At 37.5% G+C, this 15000-nt stretch overlaps 1 protein-coding gene across 1 annotated transcript in view; it reads right to left on the bottom strand.

Moving 5' to 3' along the window:
* Positions 1 to 6509: 6509 nt before the first annotated feature.
* LOC135222122 (alpha-2-macroglobulin-like) overlaps positions 6510 to 15000 on the bottom strand; it is a 149352-nt gene continuing 140861 nt past the window's right edge. The window contains exons 17-25 of the mRNA XM_064260291.1: positions 14980 to 15000; positions 14560 to 14770; positions 13068 to 13296; positions 12647 to 12843; positions 12350 to 12429; positions 12019 to 12157; positions 10938 to 10992; positions 7171 to 7239; positions 6510 to 6845 (exon numbers count right to left, since the gene is read on the bottom strand). The exon at positions 14980 to 15000 is cut by the window's right edge and continues 64 nt beyond it. Coding sequence (XP_064116361.1) covers positions 6510 to 6845; positions 7171 to 7239; positions 10938 to 10992; positions 12019 to 12157; positions 12350 to 12429; positions 12647 to 12843; positions 13068 to 13296; positions 14560 to 14770; positions 14980 to 15000 — 1337 coding nt within the window. The remainder of the gene's footprint in view (positions 6846 to 7170; positions 7240 to 10937; positions 10993 to 12018; positions 12158 to 12349; positions 12430 to 12646; positions 12844 to 13067; positions 13297 to 14559; positions 14771 to 14979) is intronic.

The following is a 15000-nucleotide window of genomic DNA, read 5'->3' as shown; positions in this document are numbered from 1 at the left end:
TTTATATGGACTTTTTGGCATTATGCCAAGCACTGGGGCACTAAGGCCATTCAGCGCTGAACGGAAATTGACAGTAAAAGGTTTGAAAGGTTGTAACAGGAGGAAAACCTCAAAGCAGTTGCACTATGAAACAATTGTTAGGAGAGGGTGGAGAGTAAGATGGTAAAAAGAAAAAGAATATGAACGGAGGTACAGTAAAAGTAATGAAAGTAGTTGCAGTAGGGGCCGAAGTGACACAATAAAGAACCTTAAGTAACGCTTACATTGCACCGAATGAGGTGCAATGACGGCAGTACCCACTACGGGGCTGATGGAGAAGAAAGGAGGCTGGTATTTGTTTGGAATAAAACATCAGATTTTGGGAGACGCAGCAGGCGAGAAACTGGAAGGGTCCTGCTCCTTCTAGCAGAAACAGGGGATGATCTAAATTAGTGTTCCCATTATATCAAGACCAAACGTGATAAAGTATCCTAAAAGAGAAAGCAAATCCTTCATATCTACCTCACTCAAGGATTGATATTTCTATCAGAGGCACTTCCTTGAATAACTACAAATTTAGTCTACAATTAGTATTTATCTATTAGTTTCGAAGGGAATTTGATGTAGGTATATAACCACACGGTTACTGAAAAGAATGAATAAAAATGCTGTACCTTAATAATTCTAATTATAAAGGCCTCTCTTTTCCAATTAAGCATTAATAATGACTAAAATATATTAAATTTATGTCTAGAATAATATTTAGACTCTAAAACCAATGACACTTTTTTTTTCACATTGCTCAGAAGTTCGTGAAGTCATCTATCACTATTGTTACAGTGGTGGATGGACATTCCTCAAGCCTGAATCACAATGTCTTCAGTTCGAATGACTGAAACGAAAAAGGGTACCTCAGTTAAAAAAGGGACAAAGTAAGTCCATGTCTCTAATCCTTCTACAATATGGGCTCTTCAAGTGGGTGTACGTAAATTAATTCTATATTGCTATATTTTCTAATTATTTGTGGAGAACGTTTCTAAACAAGATTACAAAATTATCTTGTCAGATTCAAAATCGATCAAAATTGTAAGATGATTTGTGCCACAAAAAGAAAAAATAAGAGTCATAATATGGTCTAGTAAATTTAACATTAGTTATTCTGCTTTCTTGAAGACACAGTGCCTGAGTGAATGTTTAATTCAGGTGTTTAACGAAAAAAGGTGGCACTGTTAAATAATTCCACCCTCTGTTTTTATTGTTCTACAAAAGGGGCTCTTCAGCTTACTATTGAATAAATACATTCCTCATAGTTATATTTTTTTTTTAGTGATTTAAGGTGAATTTTCTTCTAAATTAATTAATAAAACCATGTTTGCCAGATTCAAAAGCGATCGGAATTGTTAGAGAATTTGTGCCACAAAGAAAATAATATAAATAACAATCTGGTCCAATAGCAATTACCATCACGTATTCCCCTTATTGACAGCTATACAGTACCTGAGTCAGCCTGAATTCAGGAGTGTAATAATCGTAGAGGGTGACGGTGCCAGGCGCTATATCTTCGACTTCATGGTCCCTCCGGATTCGGAAGGAAGGACACAAATTTCGGAGCCACCGGACCGATTCCAGGTACAAGAAGACAACACCATCTGTCTCCTACATAATGTCAACACTGCAGGTTAGTAATGAAGCCGTAAAACATGTCCGAATGTCTTATATAACATTATTTCTTGGTATTAATCTAATATCCTCACTAATACTTATATATTTCTCTCAAAAGCGTACTTATTTCATGACGATCTTTATACAAGATCTCATTGAGGTTAACTGGGAGATTAAGTTATAAATATCTTTCATTATTATGCACAGGTACGAATTGCAGATGCTCCTCTACTCACGAAATTCCAAGTCATACACTTTCAGAGATACGAACAACCGTGATCTTAAATTAAAATTGTGTTCGGAGCGTCCGTCTACCAGTGCCAAGATCAAATTTTGTATGCGCGCCTCTGCTTCGTTACATTTTTTGCTGCTACCCACACTGAACAGCACTGTAGCTGAAGGGGAAGGCAATACAAGCCCCAGAGTCCCAGAGACTCGAACCTACTCAAGTGGTAGCCGGCTGGACGTCATCTTTCTGTTGTGCTCATATTTATTAGTGCGATTTTATGTGAAATACCGAGCCCATCCTTTTTCTATCATGGGTAATAGCAAGTGCAAGGCCAGCAAAGATAGTGGCAGTGGTAAAAAGCAGCTAGTCATCTCAATGAGAAAAAAAATTACAATTATAAAGAAATTAGGAAGTTGAAAAAGTGGTCGAGGTAGCAAGCCATCATGATATGAATCATTCAACTATTGTCACGATCTTTTAAAAACAACGATCGTGCTGTGCCAATGCAGTCAACAATTATAACAAGGGAAGGGGGGTGGTGGGTGGTAGAAGAAATGGAAGAAATTCTGGGTATCTGGATGGAACACCATATGCAAATGTGTTTTTGACGCCTTTTCGATGACTTGAAGGCTAAAGCGAAAGCGCTGAAAACTGAACATTCGCTGCAAGTTTTGGATGGTTTCAGCACTTAATGAAACGTGCTAACTTGCATTATATGTCTGTTACTTGCGAGGCAGTGAGTGCCAACAACCAGCGAGATGCTCAAGGAAATAACGGATAGCAGTAGTTATAGCCGCCCTCAGCAAGTTTTTAATATTGATGAGACAGGGCAACTCTGGGGACAAAACATGCCAGATAAAACATACATCAGCCATGAAGAGAAGGCGAATGTCACGGTTTAAGTCGGACGAAGGATAGGCTTAAACTTTATGCTGAAGACTTCAAGCAAATCCGCAGGCACTAAAAAAAAAAAACACCACAAAAAGTTCCCAACCCCTAATCTACCCCTGGTGACTCCTGCTGTATTTGAAGGACTGGTCTTTTTCCATCACTTTGTCCCCGAAGTCAAGCTGTACTGCTGCGAAAATGGGGTTCCTTTCAAGATTCTCTTAATTTTGGACGACGCCCCTGGTTCACCCACGCACTTGGATGCAGGGTTGGTGATTTTTTTATTAGAGAAGAAAAAAAAGAAAAAAAAGTGATTTACTTGATTTTTATTTATTTGATTTTTTTGATTTGTTAGATATATTCAATCCTTTTTTTTTTTCCTGAAAATGTATTTTATAACAGAATTACTATTGACTTATCTTTTAGGTTACCAGAACCGGCTTAAAGTATGAACTTGTTTGCTTTCAAATAAAAAATTAAATAAACTAAAAAATCATGATTATTGAATGAAAAAATCAATGATTTAATGACTTGATTAAATCAGTTTGATTTAATCATGCCAACCCTGCTTGGATGATTTCTATCCGGATGTGAAAATTATTTATCACACTCGCCAAACATACAGACAACCATTAAAGAATGTGAAGTTAAGTATATCTTAGTTTATCCAGACTACTCAGCTGACTGACAGCTTTCCTAAAGCTGGCCCGAAGGATTAGATTTTATTCATGTTGCTGGGAACTAATTGGCTACTTAGCATAAGGGACCTATACAGCTTGATTGTGGGATCAGAACCACATTATATCGAGAAATGAATTTCAAATCAACAGAAATACATTCTCGGGGGTACCAGATTGGTAGGCGAATACGCAGCCGGCTCGACCAGTGAGGAACTATTGAAGGAGGTGCGAACTTCACAGGACTTTGGAAGGGTTGCTACATTTACAATTGTATAAAGAATAGTGCTGCTGCACGGGGTGAATTAAGTGACATTGACATGAATGGAGCATGGAAGGTCATATCCCAAAGTTTGTCAAACGATTTCGAATCATTTGATCAGGAAGAGGAGGCAAAGGGAATCGTTAACAGTCTTCCCTGACATAAGTGAAGAGTTAAAGCCTGACTTAGAGGAAGAGGACTTTGAAGAGCTGCTTGAGTCTCTTTCAGAAGGAGTTGACGAATGAGGACCTAACGGAACTGGAATAAGGAGACTTTCCATAGCTGTTCGAGTGTCATTCAGAGGAGCTGACGAGTGAAGACCCAATGGAGCTGGAAGAAATGCAACGAACAGAAGAACACGAAGAAGTAGAGCTTCTTCTTTTAAAGAAGTTTAAAGGGAAATTGATGGCCCAGGGGGCTTTCTCTTCCAGAAAGAGCTTTATATATATGTGAATCAGGATCCAAATGTTGTTATTGCATCATATACGATGTAATGAAAAAAAAAGTAAAAAAAAAAAAAGAAAAGAAAGAAAAGAAATACAGCTGTACTGAACTGTATTATCATCGCAATTTATTTAGGTTTTATGTATTATTTGTATTAGCAAAGTACTCTATGAAGTGTCCTATCATTATCACAATTTATCTAGGTTTTAATAAAGTACTCATGAAATACAGTAGCATATAAATAGAGTGAATTGTGTGTTAGGATGAAAAAATATACACTACTGTATGTATTGACTTATATATGCTATATTGTTTGTTTATTTGTACGTATGGTGTTTTTTACGTTGCAGGGAACTTGTGGTTATTCAGCAACAGGACCAACGGCTTTAAATACGTGACTTCCAAACCACGTCGGGAGTGAACTTCGTATCACCAGAAAATAAACATCTCTGACCCCTCAATGAATGCCCGAGAATCGAACTCACGGGCACCGAGGTGGCAGGCCAAAACCAAACCGACCACGCCACTGAGGCGCATACATGCCATATTGTACTTACGAGCAATTCCAGATCTGAAAAGCCGCTAGTTTGTAAGCAGAGGATCGCAACTATAGTAGATTCACATTAACCGTGCATTTGATAACCCAATCACAGGGTTTGAAACTCTGCAGTCTCTCTCGAGAGTTCACATGGATAGGATCTATGCTCTACTTCTCCTGAGGGATAAACGTCTTTCATAAGTATCCCCTCAGAAGAGATGCATATACATCCTAGCTACGTGAACTCTCGAGAGAGACTGAGTTTACAGTCCTGTGATTGACTTATCAGCAGCCAATCAGGAGCGTCGTAACAGACTGGCCTAGACATCAAATGCCACGGTCGATGTGAATCTACTCTAGTTCATATCTGACTAAATTGGAAGGTTTTTCAGGCGAACAATTTAGATCACCTAAATTACCTCATAACGCTTGATGACTTGTTGAGCGACGAGACTCTCAAGTCGTCCTCATCTGCCGAGTATCCTGTTTGGAGGTCGACCTCCATCACAGCCATGTTGGATACGGAGTCCTCCTTGACGTAGGAAGCACAAATTTGCAGGGAACTGACAGAGGAGCACCTTTCTCGGTCTGTCTTGACAGACATTGCAAAAGCAGAGCTCTCTGGCTCTTCATAGACGTTGTATTTGTGGGGTAACCTGATGTTTAAGTAGCATAAATTAGCTTAAGAATAGAAGTAAAAAATGCTGCATCTGAGAATCAATTTTATGCTCTTGTACTTTCTTACTGAAAAGGTGTATAATAGCTGAAATAACGCATTCGCTCATAAATTCTCTATTGGTTAAATATCTTAAACTAGTATTAAAGCTATCAAAATGATCTCTGTTATTGTCAAAAAAATATATTTCATTGGTAATAGTTGGCAAGCAAAATCAAATGAAATAACGCATTTGTTCATAAACGCTCTATTGGTTAAATCTCTTAAACTACGTAGTATTAAAGCTATCAAAATGAACTCTGCTATTGTCTAAAAAAAAAAAATATACAATCATGGTAATAGTTGTCCTAAAACGTTTTGCTACTCGGAGAATTGAAGATTGAAACAACATAAATAGCACAGTACTTGCCTTAAAACTATGTATACATACATAGTACATGCAAGTATATGTGTGTATGTGCTTCGGAAACTTACCGTGACAAGAGCGCATCCACTCCCTAGACGCAGTCACTGTGACGTTAAATGGTGGATCGCCTGTGATGTAGCTAGTCTGCAGGACAAGGCTGTTCTCTGAATTATGACGATATCAAACGACTGACTTCCAGCAGTGACTGATATGGTGAGTCTGTTCCTGTGGGCGGGAAGGCTTCGCTGAAGGCTGCGAAGGACTGCAGAGCAACCACTGTGTCCTGTCGAAAATGGAAGTAGTCAGTAAATGTCATTTCACAGAATACAAGATATTTTAATTTCATGGAAGAAAATGAAACGAAAATGCCAAGAGAATGGGTGCGAATTAGGATTTTTAAAATTTACTATTAAATAAGAAAAGTTTACTTGCACTTACTGTGAGTTCATTTTAATTTCATGATTTGGAAGATCGTGCTTTCTTTTTATCCTCTATTTATATTTGTAAGTTTCACATCGCTACATGAAAGTCAATTAAACGAAAATGTGAAAAGAATGCGTGTGAATTAGTATTTTTTTAAACTGACCATCAAGAAAAGCTTAATTGCACTTACTATTAAAATTCTGTAAACCTTCAATGAGTAAGTCACTCGACCATTCATCACTGCCCCGACTGAACAAGAGAACTAACCTGTGTCGAGACGAATCCTCCTTGTCCATTGTGATAAGTTGATATAAGCTTAGTAATATCAAGTGCCAGGCAGCGTATGATCCTGGACTTTCATAAGCATGGCCAGAAGGAGGTAGGCGGCAGCTTCAACCGTCAGAGCTTGAGACAGCCCTGAACTTCCTGATGTCAAACTGTTGTACACATCTGAAATGAGCGTAGCAGCGGCGCTGCTGTCGCCCGCCAAGGAGAGAGCGTATGCCGTCAGGGCCTTAATGTATGTGGTACTACTTGTGGTGGCTGTGGGGATGCAAGCGACGGCGTTTGCTATGACCTGGACGTCCTGCGTTAGATTCCCTTCCAGAAGAGATATGAGGACGTAGGCTGTGAGAGACGCTTCTGAACCATCGACGCCTCCCTGAAATAATGTATGCCGGCATGAATATTTTCACTTACAATGCATTCAGTTATGGACGGATTGATGTACGAAATTTAAGCTTCCAAAGAAAACGGTGTTCAATAGGAGGTAAGAGAAGGTAGAGGGAAATACAGAACGATGAGATCTCACTTATTCGAAAAAAAAAATTAATAGGAGAATAGCATTAGGGTAGTAATGCACTGCATCTCTGCTTGAACCTCTGATGTTCCAATTGCACGACATCCTCAGGGAGACTTCCACAGCCCAATGGTAGAGGAATAAAGGACCTCTGGAACTGAGAAGTTCGACAGTGAAGCACATTTACTGCATATTGGTGCTTCTGCTGTTCAGCGAATCTGGCTAATCTCAGCAGAATAAGGGGATCAGGGATCAACTGTGAATGTGAGAGATCTTTTTAAAACGCAGATTATGGAAAAAGCGACAAACAAGAGACCATCCGGGATGGTCCAAGTCATAACTGCTTTTATTAAGAAACAGAAATCTTCAATCACGAACCACTCTATCTAAAAGATATATCTTTGGCAGAAGCAGAGATCCACACCGGAGAACAGTATTCTAGTAAAAGAAGCACAAATAACCTGCAACAGGTTGCATCTATCTTATCACTGTCATAAATATATATGAGGCCCAACGAAAAATACCTTACTTTCATACGGCATTTGCTGCAACTTTCATTACACATTTCTCAAAAGTAAGATGTGAGTCACAAGTCCCATCCACCTGAAGGGGAGGATGGAGTAGAAAATCTGTACAAGATCTGCGAATCAATAGTGTTTTCGCTTTACTGGAGTTCAGCCTCATACCCCACCGACTACAGTCACTACACCATTCATTGATCCGGTCCATGTCCCAATTGAGGCTTAGGGCAGATTCAATCCTCATAAGTGGAGATTTTACTACACACAAGTGTTGCATCATCTACATCCTGTATACACCAAAAATAATAGTGGACCAAGAACACTACCCTGTAGAATTCCGGACACGATAGGTCTTGGTTAACTAAACATCAACAGCGACTCGCTGTTGCCTACCTGTAAGGAAATCTTGAAGTGATCCTACAACATATTCGCCCTCGTCAAGATTCTGAAGTTTATAAATAAGATTTATTGAATTACTGTGTACTCAAAAAACCTTATCAAGGTTCTCTTACAAAATCTCATGCCAAGTCTAAAAGAGCATTGCAGGTTACTAACTGCTTTCTGCGAGTATATGCATATTGACTATCAGCTAACAATCCCTTAGATTCCAAATACTTGTATAGTGGCTTAGAAATAGGTTTTTCAGCAACTTTGGAGAGCACAGGGAGAAGAGATATTGGCCTGTAGTTACTGGAGTCTGCACATAAGCCACTCTTTAGAACAGGCACTGTATTACTAAAACTGCACTCATCCACTCATCCGCAAAGATACATCAACACAAATACTGATCTTGGGAGCAACACACTAGAGACGTATTTAAATAACAAAACGAAAAATCATGTCAGACTCTTTCCACCCCAGGTAACAAGATCATCCAGAATTTTCTTAACATCAGACCTTGGCTTGACAATGTCGGAACATCTGTGAATGTGAGGTCTGATCTATTACCAGAAATATGCGTGGGTTCCAGCATGTTGACCAGGGATATTGAATTTAGCCACTCGATGTGCTTTGCATGGCAATCTCCACAAATAACAAATGAAGCTTTCGAATCCTGAGGCTAAGCCATACGAATCCTTTCCAAGAATACTAAGCAATACTAATTCTTTCCAAAGAATACTAAGCAATACGAATAATTTCCAAGAGATACTTAGCAATACCAATCCTTTCCTAGAAAATACTAAGCAATATGAATTCTTCTTTCCAAGAGACAGTCATTTATAGAATCGTCGATATTTGGATTGCAGTAAACAGCAAATACGGACAGGCTGTAGAACTTACAGAGAATTTTAAAACAAAGAACTTCGTGGGGAATACACTGCAAAATTCTTCTGGTGGTAAATATTTATGGGTCATTTGGACTTATGTAGTTATACAGCCATACTCTGGGGGATTGAAGAAAACTCAACCTTTGACTTGTTGCTGCTGACAAGTCTCATATTTAAAAAAAAAAAAAAAAAAAAAAAAAAACACACACACCAAAGCACGACTGGAGATCATGAGAATTCTAACTTATGCCTCGAATATTTGAAGAAAGTACTTAGCAAAATAAAAGTCGAAAAGCAGTTTCACAGAAATAGCAAACAAACCAGTGACACAGGCTTACCTGCATGTCGGTGTTATGCACAAAAACCGACGGACTGGAAGCAGCCTAGTTTCGCTTTGGAGGGACAGCAGCATAGTTTTTGGATGAGATGAGGAGATTCTCGTCCATCTGAGCGACAACAGTTGAAATATAAGTATGTAAAATTGCTGCTTCTGTCATAGGGTGTGTGTTGTGTGGCTTTTTTTTTTTTGTGAGAATATTAAAATTCACGTGACAGTCATACAGATATCTTTTTTATATTATATATATGTATATATATATACTATATATATATATATATATATATATATATATATATATATATATATATATATATATATATGTATAAAATATAGAATACATCAGGAAAATCGTTGATAAAACCGTCAGGAGTCCCAGGAAGACAGCAGTCTAAGATCCATGCTTTATTTATATGAGAAACGTTTCATGTTGCGTTAAAACATCATCAGTCTGCAATAATTAAAATTTTTACTTAATAAAATACAAGTTTATATAGTTGAAGAATTCATGAGAGCCAACATAATATATAAATTTCAATGCGCAAGATGCCTTGGTAATAACATTGGATCCTCTCGAAGGCTGTTGCAGGTTCGTTATTATAGCCATCTAGGTCTTAGTTATAGGATAGGGTCAAGAATATCCAATCCTGAATTTTCTAATATAAGGACCCATGCATCCAAATGCACAAAACTAATGGGAAAAAAAAGCATTTTTCAATAACAGGCACTACTAAACAAACAGTCTACTTAACGACCTTTTGAGTCTTTATTTATCAAGCACCTCTCTCCAGGCTTAAACTCTGATGTTTCTTCGTCTCCTCTCTCTCTGAACCTAAGTGTTGTCGGGGCATGTACGAACAGTTGTGGTTGCTTGTCTCTTTTTCCTTACCTTGAATAGGTAGACCTTTTCTCACTTAACTCATGGTTTTGTTTTTATTTTAAAGTTTTAAATTAATTTTAGCGAATTTTTTTATTAGTAATAATTTGTACTTTTAACATTGTATTTTATTAAGTAAAAATTCTACAATGATTGCAGACTGATGATGTGTTGACGCAACATGAAACGTTTTCTCATATACATAAATCATGCTTCTTAGACTAGCTGGTCTTCCTGGGACTCCTGACAATGTTTATATATATCTATATATATATTTTTATAGATATATATATATAAATTAAAATATATAGATAAATAATGTTTTTGGTGTATTTGGATGTATGTATATATATATCTACTATACTTATAATATATACATATATTATTATATTATATATATATATATAGTACATACATATTAGCTTTGTATGTAATGATAAGTAATATGTATTGTATACTGGTATATTAATATTATATATATAAGTTAATCAATATTCTAAGACATATCATATCATATATATTATATATATATAATATCAACCATATGAATAGTTTTTTTTATGTATGTACTTATGTATGTTTATTTTAATATATAACAAATTTTACAATACCAAACTAATATGTATGCATAACACAAACTATTAGATAATATATTATAATATATATAAACGTGTGTATGTGTGTGTGTGTGTGTGTGTGTGTGGGTGTGTGTGCCATTCTTTAATGTGTACATTGTGTGTTGATGTTCGGAGTACTATGTATGAGAGTGAGAGAGAGAGATAGAGAGAGAGAAACCTCAGCGTATGGTTAATTAACAACCTGAGTATACTACAAGAATGCATAGAGTTGTCTGGTAACTCACAGTGATGTAAGCTATTCAGCCTGACTGTTGAAGGAACTTCAGCACGAATTGCTGTGAGCCAAGTGGATCCTTGAGGCCGTCGGAATTACCAAAGGCGCTGAAGTATCCGTCCATAGTGCTGGTAGCGCAGCTCTTGCTGGTAGCCTATAGGGATAAATTAAATTTATTTCATCGAAATACAAACACATATTTATGCATATTGACTCTGTTAGTTATCAGTTATTCCTTTTCCTGTGAAGGTTGCCAGCTTATTTATTATCCACAGAACTTAGTTTAAGCTAAGACAACGCAGGAATGGTTAGGTGATGATGCATTAAAAACGATTTCAGATTTCAGTCGAATTGTTATCCTAAAAATGACCCGTTTTAATAAACTTGCAGAAGAACTCAGTCCTATGTGTTTGGCCTTAATTGCGACAAGATTAATTGAATTTCACAATGAATGAAACTGTCATGGTATTTCTGAGGCAGTTATACATCTTTGTCATTGGTTTTAATCTGGCGCATTTAACTAAAAGCCGTGATAATAATCATGGTCCTTTCTAGCAAAATGTGGATTTTGCAAATGATATGACAATATCATTTTGAATTAGATATAAATATATATATATATATTATATTTATATATATATATATATAGATATCCTGTAAATAGATAATTTTAGATATATATAAATATATAGATTATTATATACATTATATATTAGATATATATATATATATATTATATATATTATATTCTTAATAATATATTATTTTGATTTTTATTTAAATAAAATAAATTATATAATATATATATATAGATGCATGCCTGTCAGTGATAAGTGATGTTTTTAAATCTAACCATTCCCAGAACATACCATCACTGACAAAAGGAGTTTTGCTTACCTATTTTCATATAGTTTTCAGAAGCTGATCCTCGACGCTGGGAGTGAGCTGACCTGGACGATTTCAGGTATTTGCCATCACGTATATGTTTTTTGGGGCAAAGTTTCAGCATGAATTTTGTTCACCAACAGCGCCATAAGGCAGTTTCGGATCAGGTTTCTTTCCCAGGTTTCTAAAAAATTGGTACAAATGAACTCACTACAGGAACTGCTGATGGGTTAAGTGACAGGATTGGCATTGTCCAAGTTTTTAGATGTGATATTTATAGTAACAATCACTATACTGACTCCAGCAACTGGGAGGAATTCTTCTTACCTCAAGGGTCGGTCCTAGGAGGTCAGCGGAAGCAGAGATGTAAATTTTATCTGAGCCGTTGACAGTCCCAGGATAACTCTCGGCGGACCACGTAAAGGCGCTGTCATCTACCCAAACAAATAAAAGCCTACTTCAAGTAACCGTCTTATGCAATGTTGATCTAATGTAAGGCACACGTTGCTAACAACAGAATAATATATGTGTATAAGCAAATGAATGTTCTCTTTACTTCTCTTTCCATTCTTGTTGTAGTACATATTATTTTCCACAATGAAATCTTCCAACAGTTCATCACTTACTGCCACATAAGTAATGCCCATGTGTCGATGCTTTAGTTATTCCTTCGAATTTCACTTTCAAAGGGCGAATGACGGTGTCGCTGAAAGAAGGCAGGTATTAGTATAATTAATACTGACATATATGTAAAACATTTCACTTACCTGCCCAATAAGTTTTAGAATTATTCAGTCTTTAAGACTATGTATCTATTTTGTTTTCAATGTATCACATGAAGACAGAACGTCATTTAACATAGGTTGAGCCAAACTCGGCCAAATGAGACGGGAAGCCCAAAATTCCTCTTCCCTTTCATGTACCTCCTTTCGACGTCAACTGTCCCGCCGCAACTTCCGTCGGCAGTGTCTATGGAGGCACTGAAGGTGAGGTTGACGTCCCCGGCCCCCAGAGGCACCACCAGGAACTGCACCACTTCCTTCCCGCTGCCGGAGACGCAGGTCTTCGTCGAATATGTCGGGGACGTGTATTCGGCGCTTGGCAGCAACTCAACGGTCACCTGGTGAGTGAGGAAATCATTATTCATTTATGTTAGCGTGGACTCTGTAGTGTGAGTGTTGATATATATTTACAGGGCCAGGCACTTGTAACAGAATATCAATCGTTTCTTTTATAAACAAGAGCAAAACTGGCAGCTATGGGTCACTGAAAAGAAGAGCGAACCATTGACAGGAAGACCTTCTTGGGGGGAATGCAATTCTGTCCCTGGGATCCATCACTTACAGGCAGACTTTCGGTCAGGTAATTGAAGACGGAGACCAGGACGGGGACCTTCTCGTTCCTGCGGGCGGTGGCTGGGTGACTGAGGTCTAGGAAGAAGGGCACGAAGGAGGTGATGGAGGACTTGGGGCTTAGTCCGATGCCCAACTCCGGATGGAGGCAGACGGCTTCGCCCACCCACGTCGTCACCGTATCCGGAAGTTCGACCTCCTTCACCGTCTCGCCACTTTCGCTGTGGACAGGGGCAGGAGGCGTTCGAAGTGCTTCAGCATAATGCTTATTCTAATTGAGCAAATTTTACATAAATACAAAAGCCTTTAAGGATAGGCAAAAGGCCTCCGGATAGCAAAGAGAGAAATGAATCATCGTTCGCACAGATTTCCCGTCTAAACAAATAATAAATTTGAAAACTGTTACTTTACTCAGAGGAATAGACGGGGGATGGTTAGAAACGTTTTCATAACAGAAACCAATATCAAACACCACACAAATTTCGAATCAGTTGAAAGTGGCTTCAGTCTTCAATGGGGCATAAGGTTCTTTTGCAGCAAAGCTATTTTTCTGAAGACTCTCCACAAGATTAATAGTGCTGAAGCAGCAACCTTTTTTTAACAAAATTTGCCTACGAGAGGGTCTCCTTCCGAAACAATAATAATAATAATAATAATAATAATAATAATAATAATAATAATAATAATAATAATAATAATAATAATAATAATAATAATACCTTCCTTAAGCATACAAGTTATTGTCACTTACTCATACAAATTTTTTACTAATCACGCTCCATTACCACTTGCATTAGAGACAGACGATTTGTTTTAGAACAGAGAAGAATATAGGACAGAGGCCAAAGGCCAAGTGCTGGGATCTATGCGGTTATTCAGGAGGGGGCTGAGGAAAGCAAGCTAGAAGAAAGAGAATATGAAAGGAGGTACAGTCAAGGAGGACGCTGCAAAGAACCTTAAGTAATGACTACAGTGTACCACACGAGGTACACTGAAGGCACTACTACCCTACGGGGTATTTGTTTTAGATAATATTGTTGATTGGGGTACATAATATGTTTATGAAGTTCTTCATATTTATGATGAGTAATGTAGGGCTTTGTCTTCTGTTTAATGTTTTTCTTCAAATAAACTTTTCATTTTCTTCAAGCATTATGTGTGTTAGGACTTGATACTGGATGGCGATGTGACTACGTTTTTTCTCTGTAGTAAGTCCCTTTTTTCGTTTTTTTTTGTCTTATAGGCTTATGTTATTTGCTCTTGAAGTTGTATTTTTCTTGATGTATTTCTTCTTTGTCGGCCATGTACTTGCAAGAGCAGAAGAGATTACTGTCCACTTTGCTTGTTTTGTATTATGTCTCTTTGTGGACAAATTTGTACTAATAATTGTATGTTTTTGTCAATAAAATAACTAACTAACTACTATTTTGTAAGCATAAGATTCGATCGAACTCAGACATAACTAATGACAAACTCAGACATACCTAATGACAACGATTTCCCAGAGCCACGTTTCAGGGAAGTAGGTCCTATCGAGTTCGACTTTTTCCGGATTAGGGACTATATCCACATACCCACTTGTGGTAGTATAGATAGGTTCTGTGATTGGTGCGAAAGATGCCGTAGCGTCTGTTGTAGTGAGGAGATTACCAAATTCAGCCGAGGTGGTCATCCCTGCAGCGCCATAATCAATGACTGGAAAGGATTGGTATTTTAGTTAACAGGAATATTATAATAACGACCTTTCCTGACCAGCTTAGTAAAGGACGGGAGTTTAAGGGCCTTGCACCAGTGCTACTCTATTGTTTCAATTTCCTTCGTGGCTTTTGCCTTTATTCATATATGTATACATATGTATATATATAAATGTATACGTAGGTGTGAAAAGTAAAACAGATACTTACATTCATAATCATAGTAGTAAG

This window comes from Macrobrachium nipponense, chromosome 3 (assembly GCF_015104395.2).
Source record: "Macrobrachium nipponense isolate FS-2020 chromosome 3, ASM1510439v2, whole genome shotgun sequence".
NCBI classification, from domain to species: domain Eukaryota; kingdom Metazoa; phylum Arthropoda; class Malacostraca; order Decapoda; family Palaemonidae; genus Macrobrachium; species Macrobrachium nipponense.
This window is presented reverse-complemented; position numbering and strand designations above follow the sequence as displayed.